The sequence below is a fragment of the Xylocopa sonorina genome, chromosome 15 (assembly GCF_050948175.1).
Source record: "Xylocopa sonorina isolate GNS202 chromosome 15, iyXylSono1_principal, whole genome shotgun sequence".
Lineage (NCBI taxonomy): Eukaryota > Metazoa > Arthropoda > Insecta > Hymenoptera > Apidae > Xylocopa > Xylocopa sonorina.
The window spans coordinates 2275970-2299739 of NC_135207.1; the positions used below are offsets into that span (position 1 = coordinate 2275970).

The window sequence follows — 23770 nt, forward strand, 5'->3', positions numbered from 1 at the left end:
ATGATGTAACGTACGTGGAAGAAGAAAAAAGATCCACCAACGTTCCCTTTTACTCTATAAATTTCTACCTGAAACGAGCGTTTGAAAAATTGTTCCTCGTCTAACGAATATTTGAGCCGCTTATTTTGAAAGTGGCCTAACTCCATTTATCTTCAAATCGAGATATTTAAACGTTTTGCGTTTCAATGAATTTAATAATATACGTATAGGATAGTAATGATTTATACTGCTTAAGCGTATCTAAAGATGTTAAATTTAAAGTTCCTGTTAAAATAGTGGCAATTATTAAGTAAATAACGTGCGTTTTCTTATCAACAATGGAGTTGGGCCACTTTCAAATTAACAGCCAGATTCATTATAAAATTTCAAGGTGCCCAAGTCCATTCAACATAATTTAAGATGTTTCAAATTGAAAAAAAAAACATTACTGAATTTATTTTATATATGTTGAAAACACTTCAAAAATATAATTTATGCGATTCAAAACATTTTTTAATTTATTACAGAACATAGAAAATTGCAAACATAAATTTATTACAAAACAATTTACTATTCGTCTACATTTTGTGCGTGTGAAAGGGATTTGAAGAAATCATGATGTTCTGGTGGTATGTATCGTAATAGGTCAATTATGTCCTTAAATTTTGCTGTTGTAATTTGTCTAATAGTTTTATACAATGGTGTCAATACAATATTTGCGAACTTTCTTGGTCTACCCCGACGTGGTAATAAATTTAGGACTTTGAAATGTTCATTCTCATTCATTGATGTCTTATAGAAAATTTTCTATGGTTCATTTCTGACAAAACGCATCCAACATATTCTTAGCCAGTTTACTGATTCTCCATTAGAATTCTTTACCCTTTTAAAAATTGCGTCTTCTAATAATTTTGTTGATACAAAATCTTCCTGTCTCATTTCATTTACAATAAAATTATTAATTGGAATTACCTTCATCACTGCTTTCCGACATTGTCAATAGTAAATATGTTGAAGTAAGACGTATAAATGGAGTTGGGCCACTTTCAAACTACACAGCTCAGTTATCTAATTGACTTCGAAAACTTATGTGTGAAAAATTTATTGTATTTGCTTTGAATATAAGCAACCTGAAATGCTTCACTGATATATAACATAAAGTTGTACATGTAACCATGGTAACCGTCAAAAAGTTGAAAAATGGAGTTAGGTCACTTTCAAAATAAACGGCTCATTTCTTGCACCTTAGGCCTTTGTTTTCCTCTGGTATCGTTTGTGTTATCAAACTTTGTTAATCCTTTAACACTTATGCGTTGCAAAGAAACACGGAGCAAGCATGTCACGATATTATTTATGCGACGATGTTTAAACTCATTATGGCGTCGTACTGATTACACGTGGTATACTCGAACAACTTAATACGATAATATCTACACTAATCAATGCGCTAAGAAATATGACTTCGTTTAAAAAAAGCAAGGCCAATTGTCGCAAGTATACCTTTTACCCGTCCAAACACTATTGCCTCTTGTAATTATGCTTCTTTCTGGGCAATTTCAAGTGAAACGAAGAATATCTTGATTGAATAATAATACCTCCATTCGTACTAATTATTAAAATAAAAATTGGTTTTTGCATTACATTGGCAGTGAGAGCAATATTTGGAATTTAAGATTAGAAATGCTAAGGAGAAAAGAATTGTTTTTTCGACCAATGTGTGGTCGTTATCATTCATAAGCTTTGCTCATTTGCCAAATGACACGTTCAATTAACAACGATATTACTCAAAACTGACGCTTTCTATGTTCGAGTTCATTTTACAGCGATAAACGTACGCTGTAAATTCATTATTCGATTTTTATGATCTACTCCGATTTACTTTCAAATTATCAGCGAAAAACACTAAAACAAATTCCTTTTTCTAATCTTTAAACAACAATTAACAGATATTTGAAAAATGCAATAATGCCCATTTGCCAAATGACACGTTCAATTAACAACGATATTACTCAAAACTGACGCTTTCTATGTTCGAGTTCATTTTACAGCGATAAACGTACGCTGTAAATTCATTATTCGATTTTTATGATCTACTCTGATATACTTTCAAATTATCAGCGAAAAACACTAAAACAAATTCCTTTTTCTAATCTTTAAACAACAATTAACAGATATTTGCAAAATGCAATACATTTTTGTCGCTCGTTCTATACTAATCCTAAATAAAGACTATAATTATAGTAATGTCTAAGTATTCTCGTTACTAACCGTACGGAAAAAGTTACTACTGTACGTACTATACATTAACCCATTCGCTGCCAAGGACGAGTATACTCGTCTTTGGCAGGGTGTCAGGCGTTGCTAAGACGAGTATACTCGTCCTACTTTCAGCATATTATAATATACTGGGTTTTGAATTAAAAATGTTGCTTTCCCATTGCCAAGGACGAGTATACTCGTCTTTGATTTTATGCATGCAAATGATTATGAATGATAATACATGTACTTATAGCAAGAAATGACAGAACTTTGGTAAACAATACCACTCCAAATATAAATGCCAATGAAAATAGCTTCATATAATCTGGACTTTGCAGCGAATGGGTTAAATATGATATTAATAATATAATAATAATTAAATATTTATATACATCAAACGTATACGTACTATACATTTTCCCATAGCCAAGGAATTAATAAAAAAAAAACCAGAATAAACATCAAGAAAATTCCTGTTAAAAACGTGTCAATTGTTGACACATGTGTATCTGTAAGTACGTAGAACTGGTTGTCGACATTCTCAGCGAACTGAGTGGTAATTCGCAGCGAACGCGTGAAAGATAAACATTTTTTACCAGATGGCCACGTTGGACTCGATCGTCGAGGCCAGGATCGAAAGTAACCGGCGAAGTTCGATGGTGATGTGCACGAAATCGAGAAAAATGGCGATAAACAGAACAGTGTCGACAAGTAACAGGCGAAGTTCGATGGTGACGGCGCGAAGTGCACGAAATCGAGAAGAATGGCGGTCGAATGAAAGAACAGTGTCGACAAGTAACAGGCGAAGTTCGATGACAATGGTGCGAAGTGCACGAAATCGTGAAGAATGGCGATAAACAGAAGTGTCGACAATTAACAGGCGAAGTTCGATGGTGATGGCGCGAAGTGCACGAAATCGAAAAGAATGACGGTCGAATGAAAGAACAGTGTCGACAAGTAACAGGCGAAGTTCGATGATGATGGCGCGAAGTGCACGAAATCGAGAAGAATGGCAGTTGAATGAAAGAACAGTGTCGACAAGCAACAGGCGAAGTGCACGAAATCGAGAAAAATGGCGGTGGACAGAACAGTGTCGACAAGTAACAGGCGAAGTTCGATGACGCGAAGTGCACGAAATCGAGAAGAATGGCGGTGAACAGAACAGTGTCGACAAGTAACAGGCGAAATTCGATGGCGCGAAGTGCACGAAATCGAGAAGAATGGCGGTGAACAGAACAGTGTCAACAAGTAACAGGCGAAATTCGATGGCGCGAAGTGCACGAAATCGAGAAGAATGGCGGTCGAAGAGCAATGTCGACAAGTAACAGGCGAAATTCGATGATGATGGTGCGAAGTGCACAAAATCGAGAAGAATAGCGGTGGTCAGAACAGTGTCGACAATTAACAGGCGAAATTCGATGGCGCGAAGTGCACGAAATCGAGAAGAATGGCGGTCGAATGAAAGAGCAGTGTCGACGCTCGCAGGCGGAGAAACGTTCGCGCGGCAACGCGAACGCAATAATTGCACACGCGGGCTTACATAATCGCGCTCCGTCGTTGCAAAACCTTGGATGCGTCGCGATCAATAAACTCTTCGCAGCCGGCCGTTCTATTTATATATTTCGCGCAAACGAGCCGCGATAGAGAAAGAGATCGTGGCGTATTCATCGAAAACGCGCTGGCGGAATAACAGCGCGCCAAAACTGCGAGACGAGGCCTCGACGATGGCCCCGCCATGGCGACAAGCTTCTCACGTTCGAATCTGGTATTTAATACCGCAGATACCGAGAATCGATGTCTACATTGTCTATGGTAATTAGGCAATCGCTGCAAACGAGCTTCGAACGACAGTAAATGCAATGAAAAATTATCATAATGTTAGGAGGGAATTTGAAATTGAATCGAAGGTGCAGGTTTTATGAAGAGACATTTTCTGTCGATTAGTTTCAGACTTAAATCGGACTGCTAGGTGCATCGAGTGTTAACCTTGTAAAATTTACATATACATGAGCTGGACAATATGTATGTCTAATCAAAGTTTACTTTCTTGCTTGGATTGGATTTTTCACTTCACACGGACAAATGGAACTAGTGTCGTTAGATATGTATCACTCATAAGTGTACACTCTTTTGATATATTCAATGGTTAAGTAAATTGTACTTTGCTAGTAGTGAAATACTATAAATAAAGAAAATTAAGTATAAAACGTGGAGGCACGTTCTTCAGTTTACTTTTCTAAATTTACTAAATTTACTTTACTTTCTTGCTAGGATTGGATTTTTCACTTCACACGGACAAATGGAAGTAGTGTCGTTAGATATGTATCACTCATAAGTGTACACTCTTTTGATACATTCAATGGTTAAGTAAATTGTACTTTATTAGTAGTACAATGGTGCAATATAAATAGAGAAAATGAAGTATAAAACGTGAAGACACGTTCTTCAGTTTACTTTACTAAACTTACTAAATTTACTTATCGCGCGAAGTAGAATTTTTTTATTGTATCGAACTTTGAGATACTGATTAGTTGAAACTTGAAACATTTGTTTCTTGAATATTAATCTAAGACAGAAAAAGCAAAGAAAATGTAACAGCGACGAAACAAGATATCTATTCTCTAAAATGTTAATTTCATCGTCATTCATTAACTTTCTACCTGGAATTTTTATCATTCCAAATAGTTTTCATGAATTTCTCTTAAATTAACAATTGCAAAACTATTTAACTAATTAAACCATTTCTCAATGGCAAACCAAACGTTAAATTCCGTGAAATACACTTTCAATAAACGGTGTACCAAAAAATCTCCAGCAAATTCAATTATCTCCTTGATGAATAAATAGAAATTCCAAACGGATGCAAACCGCGTTAACTGAAATTCGTGGGCACCGTGAATTGGTCCGGAAACGCGACCCTCTGATTGTTTCGAGCGGCTTAAAACGAACGTGTCGATTTTTGAAACGTACGCGTTGCATTTAATTCCGAACCAACTCTGGCTAACGACGAATCCGTTCTCCGTTGCCAATTAACCAGATAGAATTTCGACGCGTGGGCGTAGGACATGCACGTTCGCCATTTAGATAGCCCTCTCGCTAGTCGTATCGAGCCAGGACGTCCTGCGGTAGCATTTCCCTTGAATTGTTCGATTCCAGGGATCATTTCTACCATAGAACCCCTCGAAAATCGTAAATCACGGGTAAAGTAGCTATTTTCTTTTCAATTTTAGAACAAAAATGAAATAGAATTTGATATGATAATATATAATATATGAGCCGTTTATTTTGAAAGTGACCTAACTCCATTTTTCAACTTTTTGACGGTTACCATGGTTACATGTACAACTTTATGTTATATATCAGTGAAGCATTTCAGGTTGCTTATATTCAGAGCAAATACAATAAATTTTTCACACATAAGTTTTCGGAGTTAATTAGATAACTGAGCCGTGTAGTTTGAAAGTGGCCCAACTCCATTTATACGTCTTACTTCAACATATTTACTATTGATAATGTCGGAAAGCAGTGATGAAGGTAATTCCAATTAATAATTTTATTGTAAATGAAATGAGACAGGAAGATTTTGTATCAACAAAATTATTAGAAGACGCAATTTTTAAAAGGGTAAAGAATTCTGATGGAGAATCAGTAAACTGGCTAAGAATATGTTGGATGCGTTTTGTCAGAAATGAACCATAGAAAATTTTCTATAAGACATCAATGAATGAGAATGAAAATTTCAAAGTCCTGAATTTATTACCACGTCGGGGTAGACCAAGAAAGTTCGCAAATATTGTATTGACACCATTGTATAAAAATATTAGACAAATTACAACAGCAAAATTTAAGGACATAATTGACCTATTACGATACATACCACCAGAACATCATGCTTTCTTCAAATTCCTCTCACACGCACAAAATGTAGACGAATAGTAAATTGTTTTGTAATAAATTTATGTTTGTAATTTTCTATGTTCTCTAATAAATTAAAAAATGTTTTGAATCGCATAAATTATATTTTTGAAGTGTTTTCAACATATATCAAATAAATTCAGTAATGTTTTTTTTTCAATTTGAAACATCTTAAATTATGTTGAATGGACTTGGGCACCTTGAAATTTTATAATGAATCTGGCTGTTAATTTGAAAGTGGCCCAACTCCATTGTTGATAAGAAAACGCACGTTATTTACTTAATAATTGCCACTATTTTAACGGGAACTTTAAATTTAACATCTTTAGATACGCTTAAGCAGTATAAATCATTAGTATCCTATACGTATATTTTTAAATTCATTGAAACGCAAAACGTTTAAATATCTCGATTTGAAGATAAATGGAGTTAGGCCACTTTCAAAATAAGCGGCTCATATATACGTGTACATTCCTGTCCAGAAGTATGAAAATATATTAAATTTAATAAAATGAATATATATGAAATTTATGTGAGACATATTTTCAGTGAACTCTTTTATAAGATATAAATTATTATTTTCAAATTTTGTTGCACACATAGCTGTGCAATTTTCTATGTGTAATTTAGCAGTGCCAAGGATTGTATTAAATCAGGAATAATAATATATAATATATATACGTGTACATTCTCGTCCAGAAGTACTGAAATTTATGCAAGACATATTTTCAGTGAACTCTTTTATACGATATAAATTATTATTATTGTCAAATTTTGTTATACACATAGGTGTGCAATTTTCTGTGTGTAATTTAACAGTGCTGTGGATTGTATGAAATCAAGAATAATAATATATAATATACGTGCACATTCTCGTCCAGAAGTACTGAGATTTATGTAAAATATATTTTATACGACATAAATAATTATTTTCAAATTTTGTTGCACACATAGCTATGCAATTTTCTGTGTGTAATTTAGCAGTAATAATATATAATAAGCGTGTACATTCTCGTCCAGAAGTACTGAGATTTATGTAAGACATATTTCATACAACATAAATAATTATTTTCAAATTTTGTTGCACACCTAGCTGTGCAATTTTCTGTGTGTAATTTAGCAGTGCTATGGATTGTATGAAATCAGGAATTTTCCAAATTTTTTTATGCAAGCTTGCCCACTCTATATTACTCTCTCTCTCTCTCTCTCTCTCTCTCTCTCTCTCTCTCTCTCTCTCTCTCTCTCTCTCTCTCTCTCCCTCTCTCTCTAATAATATTCAAAGCACACAGTGAAAAACTTGTAAGAAAAAAATAATGAAAAAGAAGGTCGCAATTCTGCAACGGACAAAATTATCCAAAATTAAACAGGTTTCACCAGTTTGCAAAATATGAAGTGCGAAAGATTAATTAAATAATTGCATAAAGGACACGCCTGATGCATCGCCTAATCCGGATTTCTAACGGAGTCTTTCGTAATCCTGTTCCCGGGGGGGAGGGTGCGAAATCGTACGATGTTCAACGGACGGTGTATAATCTCGCACAAGGCCAACGATTATCCATCTTTCCAGTTAGCACGGAACTCGACAAATCAATATCCTCTAATTGCCGCGAACGATAGCCTAATGAAACGCAACGACCATCGCCAATTTGCATTCTGTTTGTCGTGGACACGGCTACACGAATCGCGTTATTCCTCTTCTCCTCGTCAATCATGCTGTGTTATAATCTGTTATGTCTATATGAATTCCATGACTAGGAATATCAAGAACGTACGACCTTTACAAACGAAAATGCATTTACAAAATGGAACTTGACTATTCGCACTTGAATATTCCATATATGAAGAAATTGTAAGTCCTAAATGAACTAAATTTCCAACATATTTTTATAATATTAAAAATTAATGCTTTTGGATAGAAAAAATTTTTAAAAGTCCATTGCGAATTTTAGATAAATGTTTTACAATAAAACGCCAATTTGCATTCTGTTTGTCGTGGACACGGCTACATGAATCGCGTTATTCCTCTTCTCCTCGTCAATCATGCTGTGTTATAATCTGCTTTGTCTATATGAATTCCATGACTAGGAATATCAAGAACGTTCGATCTTTGCAAACGAAAATGCATTTACAAAATGGAATTTGACTATTCGCACTTGAATATTCCATATATGAAGAAATTGTAGGTCCTAAATGAACTAAATTTCCAACGTATTTTAATATTGATAAAAATTAATGCTTTTGGATAGAAAAAATGTATAAAAGTCCATTGGGAATTTTAGACAAACGTATTTTAATAATAAGCTGCACAATTTGGACGAAAGCTACCAGCAAAGGAAAACTTTTATTTTAATAGAAGACTCGAGGGAAACAAGCATTTCTCGAAAAGCTACAATAGAATAACTTTAACCTTCGTAACCTCGGATGTGGCCTCAGAGGAGACATTCCAGTGCAAAGGGTTAATTTAATTCTCGTTTAGAAAAATTAATTATAATAAGAAATATGTAGATACGTGCTCCCATTGGGGTATGAAATTTCCAACAGAATCAAGTTAACGTAATTTTTAAAACGCATCAAGAAGAGGAGAAACTCGATCCGAGGGGTTAGCCCTTAGAGGCTTACGTAACTTCCGCCCATCCGTGGTCTAAGGTTACTTCAAGGTCGAGGCGTACACTACAAGTATATTCAAGATTACTGTACAAATAATCTCGAAATTTATTCGACAAAGAATAACTATTTTCGACGTCAACATGAACAATATTTTGCATAAATTACTTAATCGATAGTCGTGTGTTAAAATGCGATATTAACGTCCAATTATAATAATAGAGAAAGGGGTGATATAAGAAAGCAACAGTGAAGAAAAGAATAGAGAAGAATGCACTATATGAATAGAGAAACGCGTCAGAAGAATAAAAGGAGAGAAAAAGAGAGACAACAGCGTATACGTTGAAAAAAATAAAAGGAGAGAAAGAGAAAGAGAGATAACGGTGTATGAAAGTTGAGAGAACAACTGGTTGAAAGAAGAAAAAAAGAAAAATAGAGCGATCAATAAAAAGAAACGAAAATGAAACGAGAAGAGTAAGAAAAATGGAGGTAGAGGCGAAGATGGAGATGGAAATGTAGAGAGAGAAATAGAAAGAGAGACGGACCAGTTATGTACTATTCGTCCTTGGGCTTATATAACAAGAAAGAGTCTAACAGAGAAAGAAGAGAGAGAAGAGGAGCCAACAGAAAAAGAATGAAAGGAATGAAAAATGCAAAGGGTGGAAACAAGAATAGATCAAAGATAGAAAGGGGAAAACAACGGCGCGAGTCTGCCCTCTGGCGGTGGTCAAATCATTCTGGAAATTTCGCGAAACAGCAATATACTTCAAAACTGTGCATACACCGTGGAACGGTAACTAAACAACGCGTAATGCGACAGTTTAAAAACAGTATGCGAACAATTCATTTCTAGGAAATTCCATTTCCATTCTATTTAGAAATATATGTATAATACCGATATATCTTTAAAAAAACTTGAACAAAAACTTTGTTATTAATTCTACTCACAATTTGAATACATAGAACAACATACTTTGCAACTAACCACAATAAAACTGTATCTAAGACAGTTTTAAAAGCTCGACAACAAAAGTACCAATAAACATCATATTACATTAGTTCGTCCAGCAATAAGCGCAACAATTAGACATATCCCCTTCAAATTTTTAAATACAAGATACCACAATAAAGAAAACATACCATTAACGTACAATTGACCGACTTTCTAACCTCACTTATCTTTCATCAATGAATATTACACCTAAAAGGGAAATTATTTTCTAGAACTTCTGCTCCATACCTGCGACAAGTATTTGATATTATTATTTAAACGAAACACGATTAAAAATTGCAAAGTTACTTAGCTAACTATTTAAAACTTAACCTCCAACCTATTTTCTCGTTTGAATGCATGTATTCATCTCTCATAGCGAATTTACTGTAGACAATCGAGGTATTTACTTAATATTGTTCGATAATTAAAATCCACTGTTACAGTTTAACAGGTCAGATCGTTCTGCAAGGACTGTGCTGTGAAACGAGAAGGGTTGAACGACGAGAAACACGGGGGAGGGTTAATTCGCGGTGGCTTGAGGTAGGACGTGCACGAATGGTCGGCAGGTGTCGCCACATTGCAACACACGCCGGACTCGGTCAAGCGATAATAATTCTCACGTGTCTCTGTCAAGCGGTACCGTGGTTTCAATTCACTGTACACCGTAGAGATTATCTAGGTTAGAGACATGCCGTTATTCTGTTGCGTAACACGTAAATGTAGCCGTCCACCAGCTCGAGCTTTCTTCGCTTTCTCACAGAAAAACGTCGCAACGAGAAAAACAGTCCCTGGAAAACGTGCGTCGCCGCTCGTCGCACGCCTCGATGCGGAGGACACGCTGCTCGACTTAAATGAAATGCTTTCTCGTACAGTTTTCCATCTTCACCTTAGCGCGTGCACACGCGACGAGAGAGACGCGTAGAGATCGAGCCAAGAGAGGAGGGTACAGTTAAGATGAAAAGTGCGATGCGTGACATAGATTTGGCCGTGAGCGTAATTATCGGAGGAGGACCAATCCTAAATGGAAACGTGATTACTCGTGGCGAGTCGGACGGTAACGGGGAATAGCTGAGGAAAGAAATTCTCTATTAATATCGCGGTCAAATGCCGCGAATGCGGTCACTGAACTAGTTCCGTTTCGACCCTGACACTGCCATTGCCCCCGGGTCGCGATTTGTGTCAGATGCTCATCAATATTGCCGTGATTTTATTTCCATGCACGTCTACTCACCTCTTTCGCTGGACTCCATCTCGCGAAGGCCTTCGACACCGTGCTGGACGTAGGGCACACGACACGAGTAACGGGCAAGTACACGTGGAAAATTACTTAGTGGATTACTGGCCGCCTGGCTCAAAATTCACCACGATATAAACATGGCCGGTCGGTTCTCTTGTCACAATTACAGCGGGGTCGTTGAACCTTCGCGAAATCGATCGACAGCCACGCGGCACACCGGAACCGTCGACTCTTTTTTTTCGATGCACACGAAAAATGGCTAAGTACCGTAGCTCGGTGCGTGCCGCCTAAAAATAGATCCTGAATTCGGCGATTGTTTTGACTAACAATGTGGTTCACAACCTACTCACAGGTGGCGCTACGCATTGGAACTGCGAATACGTTGCGACACGACAGGCGAAAGGTAAATTTCCCGATCTACCTCTGAACGGAGTATCCCCTGTAACAGAGAAAACGAAAATATTCAGTAATTTACATTTATTTTATTCACACGAAAATGCAAATAACAAATCCAATTACTTTTCTTCCAGAATTTAGTGGCAAATGTTTTTTTAAGTTCTTGCACATATGTAATTATACGAACGTATACAAATGATTTTGCTTATTTCCTTTGATCTCCTTAAGTTTATCTATCTTTTCTGACACGTGCTTATTTTAAAATACAAATTTAGTAATTTTTAACACATAAATTTGGTCTTTCAATTATTTTAACTACTATAATACCATGTATCCTTTAATTTTAAGTTAGCATAATGTCACGTATTCCACGCATATTCTAATTATATTATTTATAAACAAATGAACTTACATTATTTATATTAGTGTAAGAAATATACATATATATATCTTTTTCTTTCATTCACAGTTTGTTTACTTCATAATAAAATCGTACGCGCAGGTGGAAAATATATGAAATACGTATATTAAGTGAATGAAATACTCTTCCGTTTCGCGCCGCTATAGCAATTAATTTTAACTGCATGTTTATTGGACGTACAACAATAGAAGTTTGGAGTAACAAACTCGAACCAATCGCCATGCGTGTTTGCCAATCGCAGAAACCGTATCAGCTTCATGGAAACGGGAATTTATCGTATTAAAAACATATATAGTCGATGTTTCATTATGCCGCTTGTTAAGTGTCACCAAGCTTAAATAATTTCATTTAAATGTATTTACACATCCTACAAGCACATGTGCATTAATGGCAGGGAATGATATCAAGCAAAATTTACGGACATTAGATTTTCCATATTGCGCTAGAGAGGCATTATGCAGAATCGGTAAGATAGGTTATTACTTAAACTTGAGCTTCAATTACCTCGTACTATATACATATTTCTTCGTTGTCTACACGAAACATTGAAAACAATGTTAAACTAAAAATAAAAACGATTTTAACAGTACACCACTTAAAAGAATATTATAATGATAATATACAGTATTTGAGACACGCAAATGACAAAATAATTGATGCGTATACATAACTAATGTAATCTTGTCCTCGAGTTACATCCTATTTTTCAAACAGTAGATCATAAATTAATCTATGCTGAAAAATGTAGATTTTACAGTGTAACTTAAATATTAACGATATTTTGATCAACAATAGTTTCTTATATTTTTTTTAGAGATACTATGTGGCAGACCAGGAAAGCAAATGGACTTGCAGTTGGATTTAATATCAGAGTTTGTATTCGGAGAGATAGAAAGGCGAAAGAAACGCAATATGACGATAGCGATACAAGAGTTGCAATTAATCGAAGTCCTAAGCGATTTCTTTCAAAGTCCCGGAGGGAGCGCGGCTGTGCGCAATGCAGTTTTCCTGTCTCTTTTCCCTGCAGATAGTCCTAGAAACAAAGTGTTAGGCAATCTAGTATCTCTGGCCATTGCCACCCAAAACAAGGCTGTCTTAAACGCGACTGGAATTTGGATGCAACAATTAGGTTCTGCTTCGCCACAAAGCGTAGGACTAGCAAGGCATGTACTTAATGACTATTTTGTCCTTACTCCAAAATCTATCGACAAGTTGAAGCAGCTTCCTGTTCTTGCACCACATTTCACTGCCAACTTACTAACGGCAATAGGTGAGGTTTATGAAGACAAAGATCCACCTACGGAACTGCTCAGATTGGTAGGAGAATGGATAGACGAGAACCCAAGTCTCTTATTGACTCCTTTGATGGATAACCCTGCGTTACCAACTGGTGGCATTCCAATGACACCAATAACACCAATAGCAGGTTTATTTAGGTAAATTAATGGATTACTTTTTTTTAGAAAACAGTATAATATAATTCTCAGACTGCGTTTCTCAGGTGGTGCATTTTATCGCCTGTGCGTTCAAACACTATGGAAAATATGGAATTTTCCGAGGAACAGAAAAAGCTATACTCAAAAATTCAACAACTTCTTATGGATTCGGTGTTGAGATTAAAGAACAGCGGAAATAACAAACACGCTATATCTGCTCAACATTTCGCGGCTACCACCCGAACTTTAACTAGTACCTTACAATCTCCTACGAATATTAACTCATCTTCGCGTGACTTAGCCATGGAACGACTCGCACAAGCTGTCAGTGCGGCTATGTCTGCAAATTGTATTTATGGAAACAAACGTACGTCTCAGATTTGATTTTTAAAAATTAACTATAAATCTATAATGAAATTGCGAACCTTGAAAAATATATTTTTTAATTTTTTTTACAGAAGAATTATTGGCATTGCTACAGCCCTTATCGTATCAACACTTTTTAATTGAATGGACATTACAGACATACGCATCCAAAGCTGCTTAATAATTATTACTGAGTTTCTATCATAATTATTTTCGCTTTGTGGAGCTGTATATAAATTCACAAGTACAATCAGTATATAACTAAGTATAGTTATAAATAACTACGACCCTAAAGTATAGTTATAAATGTAAACAGAATTTTTATGATACAATAAATGTCTATTTCATGTTGATATGATTAATCTAATCTGTACAATATTGAAATCAGTATGCTTATAAAAATTTTATATTTTATTACACACGCGAAATTAAAATGGTCTAAACGTCCTTTTAGATTTTAAGTCTTGCAGCCTCTTTTTATCTAATTCGAACTTCTTTCTTAGTTCTGCCAGATCTGTAGAAAAAGTTTTAATAAAATTTTAAGCACATACATATCAGAATCATTATCTTGTACAAAAGAAAATAATGTAAAATTTACTCTGTTTTTTGCTTTCCCGAATTTGGAAGGTATAAAAGTTAAGCAATTGTTTTTTCTTATTCTTTTGTTCTTCCTTCTGTTGCACTTTATTAATAACCGTTTCCTTCCTCGAAAGCGCGAATTGTCCTCGCTTTTTTCGTCCTGTTACAGTTACCCAACCGTCTTCTGGATTTTCCTTCATCGCTTTCTCTTTCTTTATTTTCGCAAGAACTCTTCTATCATAATTTTGCATGAAAGTTTCAATTTCTTCTTTCATTTTTGTTTCGTTACATATCGAGTCGTTATACTCTTTACACCATTCTATTTAAAGTGAACAAATTTGTTATTTAATTAATAAATTTCTGTTATTTAGTAACATAATTTTTTCCAAAGTTTAAAAATACTTTATAAAAGTTAATCTTAAGGTAATTACTTATTGTACTCTGTATTATAAATTTTAATGTAGAAATCTTTACAAATAAATTACCACTACAATTTGTTAAAATCTATTATGATAGAAAAATGTATCACAGGTACAAGTAAGTTTTAAAGGATTTTCTGTGAAAATTGAGGCTTTATTGTATAAAAATGATAACAAATTGATTACTTAAAGCATTGTCCATCGCTAATTAAATTGCTAATAAGATTATTATTTTTCTAAAAATTGGTGGATGTCTAGAGCCATCATTTGCACCTAAAATCCAAAATATTGAATGTCTACTGATGGCATCTATACTAAAAATTTAAGCTTTCCGCAAATTAATTATACTTAAAACTAAAGCCTATAAATGACACTTTAACGTGAAAGTGTTAAAGTAAATCCTTGTAATCCTTGTAAATCCTTTAAAACTTACTTTTCACTCTTTGAAAGACTAGAATCAAACAGCAAAGTATAATCATCTATAACTCACTTGCTAAACCTGTTAAACATATACATTTCTCAGTATTTAATGTTACTACGTATTCGTTGAGAATTTCCAACGCCCTTTCTAAAGAATGTTCTTTTCTAAAAACTATATACGCTGATTTGAATCCTTTTGCATTAGTATAATAAACATTAAAAACAGGTCCGCACAGATCACTAAATGTTTTCTGTAACACATCGGACGTAACATAAGGAGGAACATTCAGGAGAAACAGCGTTCTTCCTCTTGGATGTTCAGGTGCTTGATTTCTGATCGAGTGTTCCTTAAAGAATAGCTGATGTTTATCAGCAGTTTCTGCGTCGAATCGAATCCACAATGCTAAAAATTGAATGATCGAATAAAAATTTTGTCAGAAAAACAAACAGACTAATTATAATAATTAACAGACACAGATAAACTGTCTCATATTTACTTTTAAAACCATTCAGATTTTTTTTTCGGTTATTCATTTCGTTGTTTATAACCTCTACTCCAATTTCGTTGTTTATAACCTATATTCATGAAATTTCTCATATGAAAGACTGCAAATAATTTACAAAATCTCTAAACACTTTTTATAAATTTTAAAATATTAATATACATTGTCTATTTAATTAAGAAACATTTATTTACTTTGTTTTCTCACGTGTATCAATTTATCACAGAATAATGGATACACATAGAAGTTACACTCAATTATTTTTTACATCTGTGCGCGTAATAAGATGCGTATTGGTTCAAATATCCTGGCGCACTATTTGAATAGATTGGAACGATAATTTCTATTTAATATTTCGTTTTGTAAGAAAAATCGAGCAGCGCGAAGAGTAGTGAATCACCCTGTATATAAATTTTGTATCAATATTCATTATTTTTTGGGAAACTGTTATATTTTTTATGTAAATATGCCTTAGACTATTCAAATGCGTCGATAGATAGAAGAAATATTATATTATGACTATTTGTATTATATAAAACTTCAGCTTTATTGTAATTTATTGTATATTTTATTAATTTTATTTCAAATTATTGTATATATTATTAATTTTATTTCAAATTATTGTATATTTTATTAATTTTACTTCAAATTATTGTATATTTTATTAATTTTATTTCAAATTATTGTATATTTTATTAATTTTATTTCAAATTATTGTATATTTTATTAATTTTACTTCAAATTATTGTATATTTTATTATATACTTATATTGTAATTTCTTGTATATTTCAGTAGTTTTGTTGTAATAAATTGTATATTTTAAGTTGTGTTGTAATAACTTGCATGTTTTAAGTTGTATTGTAATTTTTTGTATATTTTAAATTGAATTGTAATTTCTTGTATCTTTTAAATTGTATTGTAATTTCTTGTACATTTCGGTAGTTTTATTGCAATTTCTTGTATATTTTAAGTTTTATTGTAATAAATTGTATATTTTAAGTTGTATTGTAATTTCTTATACATTTCAGTAGTTTTATTGTAATAAATTGTATATCTTAAGTTGTATTGTAATTTCTTATACATTTCAGTAGTTTTATTGTAATAAATTGTATATCTTAAGTTGTGTTGTAATTTCTTGTACATTTCAGTAGTTTTATTGTAATAAATTGTATATTTTAAGTTATATTGTAATTTCTTGTATATTTCAGTAGTTTAATTGTAATAAATTGTACATTTTAATAGTTTAATTTCAATTTCTTGTATATTTCCAGCGTTAGAGGTAAGAGAGAGAAAGATATATGAGAAAGCTATAAGAAAGAGCGAGATAGATACTGGTGACCCTATTGTAGAACCCCTGGCGCCATCTCTGTGAAAAGTGCTCAAACTGGTCGCACACAATTATCGACAGCGAAGTAAACTACTCAAGAACTACTAGCGCCATCTCTTAAAGAAGTACTGAAACAAATTACCAACCAGTTTCAGTACTTCTCCAAGAGATGGCGCTAGTAGTTCTTGAGTTGTGGCGTTACCGACGTTACCGACTTCCTCATATCAGCAGGCACATTCACAGCCATCTACTTCCGCTCCTCGCAGGGTACATTTTCGTTAGGAAATTGTTTCAAAATTAATTCACGCCATCTTTAAAAAAGAGACTCTCGTTTGCGACGTCTTTCAAATTTCTACGCTTTTCAAATTAATTATTCACTTATTTCTGCGCCATCAAAGAGTACACATCACAATTTGCCTTTGCCAAATCTAGATTTGTATTTCTTAGCTTCTACTTCAGTTTACCTTAATTGTAAAGACTTGTTGCTGTTAAATAAAATTGTTATATAAAAGCCATCCAACGTGAAAGTTAATTAGAAGAAAATATTGTGGCCAACGACAAATCCACAACTCAACTACTACTACCGCCATCTCTATGGAAAGTACTGAAACAAATTACCAACCAGTTTCAGTACTTCTCCAAGAGATGGCGCAAGTAGTTCTTGAGTAGTTCACTTCGCTGTCGATAATGCTGAGCGACCAGTTTGAGCACTTTTCACAAAGATGGCGCCAGGGGTTCCAAAGTTGGTCAGCATCATCTGTCTCACTCTTTCTTATACCATCTTTCTCTCTCTTACTTCTAAAGCGGGAAATATACAAGAAATTGAAATAAAACTAGTAAGATATATAATGAGAAAATGCAAGAAAATTACTAAATTAGTAACACTACTGAAACATGCAAGAATTTACAATAAAACCAGTAAAATGTGCAACAAATTAAGATAAAACTACTGAAATATACAGGAAACTATAATACAACTATACAACAAAATATGCAATAAATTGAAATGAAACTAATAATATATACAATTGCAATAAAACTTAAATTTTATGTAATACAAACAGTCATAATATAATATTTCTTCTATCTATCGATGCATTAAAATAGTCTAAGGCATATTTACATAAAAAACATAACTGTTTCCCAAAAAATAATGAATAACAATACAAGGTTAATATACAGGATGATTCACTACTCGTGTAACAAATTTTTACAGCTGATACTACACCTAAAAAGCAACAAAAAAGTTAACGTATAAACTTAGGTCCGATTTGCAAAAATGGCAGAGAAAATTGGAATTTTTGTTTCTTCAGAAAAACTGCAGTTTCACTCATATTATTGATTGCATCTTCCCAACCGTAAGTCCTACAAGAAATTGATTGAAAGAAGCAATAAATTTGCTATTATAATAGTCCCTATTTCACTCTGAAACACGAAAACAGGTGGAGTAATAAAAGTTTAAACGCGTTTCAGGAGGCAAAATTTGTAAATTACGAAAACTTTGATCTCCTTGGATTATTTACTTCCAAGTTCGAAAGAATCATTACTGACGGTTTCATTCAGAAAAACTGGAGTACAAAACTCCTCTAATACAAAGATTCTCTGAACAAAACCGCTACAAAAGGCACGTCTCAAAAATACGAATTCCAGGAAAATTCTCGTGCCTATTTTGCTGAGAAAAGTACGCATTGTTGTTTTATGGTATACATTGTCCTAAATAATTTGCACAGAAAAGTTTGTACTGTCCTATATGTATATATACGTAACTATACTACGTGTATAACACATATAACATATATGTTATATGTATATTATCTATATAGATAATATTTTACTATATATATATATTATTTTATTACTTATACGATCTTAATTACGAATATTGCAGTACATTATATACTAAAATATTCGAATTCTTGTCGTAAAAACGAAATTATTGCAATGAATTTCTTTCTTTCAACTTTAGCTGAATTCAAATTAATTGAATTTGAATATAAATTATTTCTATATCCATATATTTTCATGAATGTTGATAAATCAAGAAGATTGCTTTAATATTTTCTACTACAAAGAAGCTGCTGTATGGAAACATAATTCGAACGTTTTAAAATATTTCTAATATTTTATATTTTATTAATAAAAGCGTGTATTAGTAAAGTTACTGAAAAATCTAGTACGTGTATATATTAGTATCTATACGTATGCATACGTATATTATCTATACCATAACACTGAAAATAAATGTCAAGGTCATAAAAAGTATAATGTATCCCCAACAATGATTAAAATGACTTTGATACCTTAAAATTGTAATGTAAAGTTTCTAGACGCATACATTCAAATTTATCTATTACAATTCTCTTTTCTCCTTTTCTAAATAAAAATTAAAACTTTAATATATATGTATATGTATTATTTTTATTCTAATTAAAATCAATACATTAAATGTAATGCATATAGCTCCAAGAAGCAGGGAAATATTGATCAATGAAGAAAACAGCAGGCAGCAAGTGGCAGGTAGCAGGCAACATGTAACAGATGTGTATGTACATATCATTTCGGTTCAGAAAAATTGTACAGTCGTGTGTCAATTATGATTAACATGTTACTGTTCTTTTCTGCAATATTTCAACTTTTCTTAACAAATTCAGAGTCTAAAATTCTTCAAGGACAGCTTGTAACACGTGAAGTATTAAAAACACATTTCTTTTAACTTTTCAAATTGCTTGGAATTTTCAATTAAAAAAATAAAATTCAAAATTCTTTAATGCTAGCAAAAATTAGCTTAAGATAATGCGAATTTCAACGTATTTACAACTGATGTGTATATTTAACTTCGATTAATAGAAATAGCAGAAAAAATTTTAATTAGTATGTATGTTACATTGATTCCTTGATCGTAAAATATTTTCAATATTATGCGGGGTATTCAGACACTTTTTTTACAGAAATTTTACAAAACAAAGCAAAAGTAAAGAATGAAAATATTATTTCGACCTCTAGAATATAGCAGTTGATCCTTTAAAATTCGTTCCAAGATTGTCAAAATACTCTTTACAATATAAAAGGCGCATAATTTAGTACGATTATCAATTAAGCGCATTAAATTTTTTAACGTTATCTTATATTATTATTAATTATGTATTCGTCAATATAAACTCTCAGTCCGCAATACTATAAATAAGAATTATTTTTTAGAATTGGGCCTTTTTAGCAAGGTTCTGTTTCCTAACGGAACAAGGCACGTTTCAGTACGAATTGGAATTAGGAGGCGAAGAGCAAGAGTTGAAAATATTACTGTATTACGATGCACCCGACCAGTGGCCTAGCGTTTATCCCTCGAATAAAACATGCATCGAAAAGGAAGCTATACTTTGGGATGGAAGTGGTCAAATTATACCATTATCGACATTAATACCTATGCAATCCGGGTGCAACGAAGAAAGTGATGCCATCGTACGATGCTCCAGCTATCGAAGATTTCGATCATCTCGTCCGAGATGGTGGTTCATCGCATTGGCAAATTGTGCCTCTAAAGCTGGATTAAACGTTTCATACTGGATATCGCTAACAAATGCGCCGCATGGCAGCTTTTGGAAAGAACACTTTTCAGCAGATGAATTCTGCAAGTAACTCTATTTTAGTTTAAAATAATGTAACAGCGTTTAATCGAGACTATTTTCGGATTTCAGATATATTGCCAGAACTGATAACAATCGCTTGCATTTACGTGATACTTGTCATACTAAGCTTTTATGTTGCCATGCAACTGCGTATAAGAAGATTGTTGCACGTGTCTTACAAAATATTTATGGCCTCGCTAGTTTGTCAACTGGTGGGGATATTACTTGAAATTTATAGCTACATAAATCTTGGTCTCAGGGGATTAGTAACAGAAAATATCTCCTTACTGGGTCAGCTCTTGGAAGCATGTGCAGATATTTTATACACCATACTTATGCTACTGCTAGCGATCGGTTTCACAGTAACAAAAAGCGTTCTAACAATTAGGCAAACACGATGGCTCATATGTTTCGGTTGCCTGATATCTTTTTGTCAGTTTTCTTTGTATATTTACCAATCTGATATCTTTGATCCTGGTTTGGTATTGTACATTTACGAGTCACCACCAGGCTATGGTTTAATAATACTAAAATTAATTGCGTGGATTATATTTTCTCTTCACTGTTTTAAGACTGTTAAAAAGATGTCGACGAAATTGCATTTTTACGGTTCATTATTCTCATTGGGATCAGCATGGTTCTTGTGCCATCCATTAACGGTATATAAGTATATATTAAATTGTACTTATGCTACAACAAAAAGTGTATAACGAAATATTTGCGAAGAGTGTGTTCATTCTCTTACAATAAGTGAAAAGGTATTAATAATTTTATAGGTACTGTGCATCACTTTATTAGTTGACGAGTGGATACGAGAGAGTGTCGCTAAAGGATGTTCATTATGGACTGTTCTTATGGGTCACGTTGTGTTTTTATATATCACTAGGCCATCTATGGCTAACAAACGTTTTCCATACCACATTAGAACATGTCAAATCATGCCAATAGGTGGCGAAGGACAGGACCATGGCTACGAACCCCATTACAGGACAACAAGTTCCGCATTCACTATTTCACAAACACCATCTACTTTGCAACCCCAATAGTAAGCATACTCTAAAAACATAAATACATCAAAACCTATGCAATTACAATTATTTCAGTTACCAAGAAGCTAACTAGATCAATTATGCTTTCTATCATTGCTCAAATTTAATGTCAGAATATGTTTAATTTTATAAAACAACTCTATGGAATCAAAAAAAATCATAAATTAATTTGATTAGCTGCCAATTTTTACAAAATTGATCAGTTTGGTACTTTTATTACTTTCTGTCTTTAACGTTTATTAGAAATGAAGGATATTATACTTACAGAAAGATGTTTCAAAAAGTAATATTTACTTTTAATATGCTTTTTATATAATGATAGAGTTTAAAGTATTGAAACTAAAGGTACTGAATTTTGAGAATAGACAATCAATAGTTTGCAGTACATTTAACGTTAAATATACAATTTTGTTTATCTTTCAAAGTACAACTGTATTTACTTGAAGATCAATCTTTAACACTAAATACCTTATAAATTATTGATTGTCTATTATGATTATTCTACTAATCATCAAAAAGTTTATATTACACTTTGAAACATCTCCTTGTTAAAGAATCTTCAATACATCGAAGAAAGTTTACAATTTTCAAAATAGACAAAATTTAGAGACAAATTCTTTTCCTTTAAGGTAAAAAATTAAGATAAAAAAATAAATATCAATTTATATGTAACAATGACATTTGTAAATATTGTACTATTTAAATATTTACATAGCAATCAACTTACACAGTATCTTATATCACATGTATAGATCTCATTACAAAGTCAACAATTATAACTAACGATGATCAATCACACGAACCATCGAGCCAACCGTCTTTCCACCTCTGGTCAACAAGCTCACAATTGAACTCTGGTTTTCCTAGCTTTTTATTCACCTCATTGTGTATATTACAGAGCCATCGGCTTAATTGTTTTTGTGAATCAGTTTGCGGCGGAGAATGTATCAATTGTTCCCGTAAATCTTCTGCACATACATTGCAAGGGTAGAACTTAGAAAATATGTGGAAAAACTTTTTCATATCCGACTTTTCTTCTTCGCTTGGTTTATTAGGATAATAGGCTGCCATGGTATGTAAAAATGACCACGTATTTGAACCGAGTTCATCTTTATCCAACGGACAACTGGCACGTTTATCGTTTTTATTTACAGGTACGCTTTTCTTCTCCTTCTCTTCAGATACCTGATACGAAACGAAATACATGTAAGATCGTACAACGATTCATTCATATTTTCAATATTTTTCAAACGTATGATAATAAAAATGGGAACACTATTTTTTATTAAAAGAAAAAGATGAATTATCGTGAAGAGTATTATTCAAAAACCTTTGTGTCTCCTTAAGTTTACCTTTTCGGATTCGAAGGCCTTCTTTTGACTTTTAGCCCAAGATCTGAAGTCCATGCACGCGCGACAAGGTTTTTCGTGAGACATTCTGTTACCAAACTCGCAGTATACATCCGTAAATACGTTTAAAGATGATTGTAATTAACAATACTCCCACGTGAACAGATAACCTCCTTCACAAAATTGCGACTTGAGTTCCTGTTTTTCTTTCTTCAAACAAATAGAAAATAAACATCAAACACATATCACAGAATATCGTATCACATCTCAGTGCAGCGTTAAATACTCCTTGAATCAATCGTAACTCATTAAATTCACTGTAAACTTTGAACTAAATAGCAAATTATCATATTGAGTGGACGTTTCGATACGCGATACGTACTTATATATCATTTGCGACCGATTTCAGATAAGAAACGTCTACATCTAGCAATAAGAACTTAATATTGCGAAAGAGGAGTGCAACAGCGGGAATCTCGAATGTATGTATTTATTAAGCACACTGTAAACTTCAAATTAAGTAGCAAATAATTATGTTGAATGGATGTTTCGATACACGATACGTAAATATATCAATTGCGACCGATTTCACATAAGAGCTTGTACATTTAGCAATAAGAACTTAATATTGCGAAAGAGTGCAACAGCGGGAATCTCGAATGTACGTACTCATTAAGCACACTGTAAACTTTAAATTAAGTAACAAATAATCATGTTGAATGGATGTTTCGATACACGATACGTAAATATATCAATTGCGACCGATTTCAGATAAGAAACGTGTACATCTAGCAATAAGAACTTAATATTGCGAAAGAGGAGTGCAACAGCGGGAATCTCGAATGTATGTACTTATTAAGCACACTGTAAACTTTAAATTAAGTAGCAAATAA

The 23770-nt window shown here is 33.2% G+C and overlaps 5 protein-coding genes and 1 long non-coding RNA gene across 9 annotated transcripts in view; 2 read left to right on the top strand and 4 right to left on the bottom strand.

The window, feature by feature from the left end:
• La (La autoantigen-like) overlaps nucleotides 1–4291 on the bottom strand; it is a 164930-nt gene extending 160639 nt beyond the window's left edge. The window contains exon 1 of the mRNA XM_076907359.1: nucleotides 4282–4291. The gene's annotated coding sequence lies outside the window, so the exon portion shown is untranslated. The remainder of the gene's footprint in view (nucleotides 1–4281) is intronic.
• LOC143430885 (uncharacterized) overlaps nucleotides 1–11425 on the bottom strand; it is a 122977-nt gene extending 111552 nt beyond the window's left edge. For 2 of the 3 annotated variants that reach the window (XR_013102659.1, XR_013102660.1), the window contains exons 1-2: nucleotides 11339–11425; nucleotides 10983–11275 (exon numbers count right to left, since the gene is read on the bottom strand). This is a non-coding gene — a long non-coding RNA (uncharacterized LOC143430885). The other variant, XR_013102661.1, reaches the window with a different exon arrangement.
• Nucleotides 11426–12071: 646 nt separating this feature from the next.
• Nucleotides 12072–13960, top strand: LOC143430754 (integrator complex subunit 15). The gene is made up of 4 exons (XM_076907170.1): nucleotides 12072–12271; nucleotides 12620–13241; nucleotides 13307–13608; nucleotides 13700–13960. Exons 1-4 carry the CDS (start codon nucleotides 12193–12195, stop codon nucleotides 13786–13788), a joined length of 1092 nt encoding a protein of 363 aa, XP_076763285.1. The 5' UTR covers nucleotides 12072–12192; the 3' UTR covers nucleotides 13789–13960.
• LOC143430755 (ribosomal RNA-processing protein 7 homolog A) lies at nucleotides 13908–15610 on the bottom strand. The gene is made up of 4 exons (XM_076907171.1): nucleotides 15523–15610; nucleotides 15096–15428; nucleotides 14206–14505; nucleotides 13908–14121 (listed from the first exon to the last, which is right to left on the bottom strand). Exons 1-4 carry the CDS (start codon nucleotides 15557–15559, stop codon nucleotides 14036–14038), a joined length of 756 nt encoding a protein of 251 aa, XP_076763286.1. The 5' UTR covers nucleotides 15560–15610; the 3' UTR covers nucleotides 13908–14035.
• Nucleotides 15611–19259: 3649 nt separating this feature from the next.
• LOC143430700 (transmembrane protein 145) lies at nucleotides 19260–22411 on the top strand. Its single transcript, XM_076907081.1, has 5 exons — nucleotides 19260–19545; nucleotides 20055–20481; nucleotides 20549–21138; nucleotides 21256–21524; nucleotides 22281–22411. Coding segments are annotated over exons 1-5 (1383 nt in total). The 5' UTR covers nucleotides 19260–19449; the 3' UTR covers nucleotides 22282–22411.
• On the bottom strand, nucleotides 21257–23077 carry Alr (Evr1_Alr domain-containing protein Alr). Of its 2 annotated transcripts, XR_013102646.1 has the most exons (3): nucleotides 22881–23077; nucleotides 22256–22713; nucleotides 21257–21535 (listed from the first exon to the last, which is right to left on the bottom strand). XR_013102646.1 is itself a non-coding variant. In XM_076907082.1 (2 exons), exons 1-2 carry the CDS (start codon nucleotides 22962–22964, stop codon nucleotides 22318–22320), a joined length of 480 nt encoding a protein of 159 aa, XP_076763197.1. In that variant the 5' UTR covers nucleotides 22965–23077; the 3' UTR covers nucleotides 22172–22317. The 2 variants fall into 2 exon arrangements, 1 of the variants encoding a protein (XP_076763197.1); XM_076907082.1 differs by lacking the exon at nucleotides 21257–21535 and having other exon boundaries at nucleotides 22172–22713.
• Nucleotides 23078–23770: the final 693 nt, after the last annotated feature.

Coding starts and splice junctions, on each gene's coding strand:
- LOC143430754 (XM_076907170.1), top strand. CDS start 12,193: ATGGCAGGGAATGATATCAAGCAAAATTTACGGACATTAGATTTTCCA. Junction 12,272..12,619: donor AGAGGCATTATGCAGAATCG/GTAAGATAGGTT, acceptor TATTTTTTTTAG/AGATACTATGTGGCAGACCA. Junction 13,242..13,306: donor CCAATAGCAGGTTTATTTAG/GTAAATTAATGG, acceptor TGCGTTTCTCAG/GTGGTGCATTTTATCGCCTG.
- LOC143430755 (XM_076907171.1), bottom strand. CDS start 15,559: ATGAATAACCGAAAAAAAAATCTGAATGGTTTTAAAA. Junction 15,429..15,522: donor AAATCTGAATGGTTTTAAAA/GTAAATATGAGA, acceptor TTCAATTTTTAG/CATTGTGGATTCGATTCGAC. Junction 14,122..14,205: donor TCGGGAAAGCAAAAAACAGA/GTAAATTTTACA, acceptor CTTTTTCTACAG/ATCTGGCAGAACTAAGAAAG.
- LOC143430700 (XM_076907081.1), top strand. CDS start 19,450: ATGATTAACATGTTACTGTTCTTTTCTGCAATATTTCAACTTTTCTTA. Junction 19,546..20,054: donor GACAGCTTGTAACACGTGAA/GTATTAAAAACA, acceptor ATTATTTTTTAG/AATTGGGCCTTTTTAGCAAG. Junction 21,139..21,255: donor TCTTGTGCCATCCATTAACG/GTATATAAGTAT, acceptor ATAATTTTATAG/GTACTGTGCATCACTTTATT.
- Alr (XM_076907082.1), bottom strand. CDS start 22,964: ATGTCTCACGAAAAACCTTGTCGCGCGTGCATGGACTTCAGATCTTGG. Junction 22,714..22,880: donor AGGCCTTCGAATCCGAAAAG/GTAAACTTAAGG, acceptor GTTTCGTATCAG/GTATCTGAAGAGAAGGAGAA.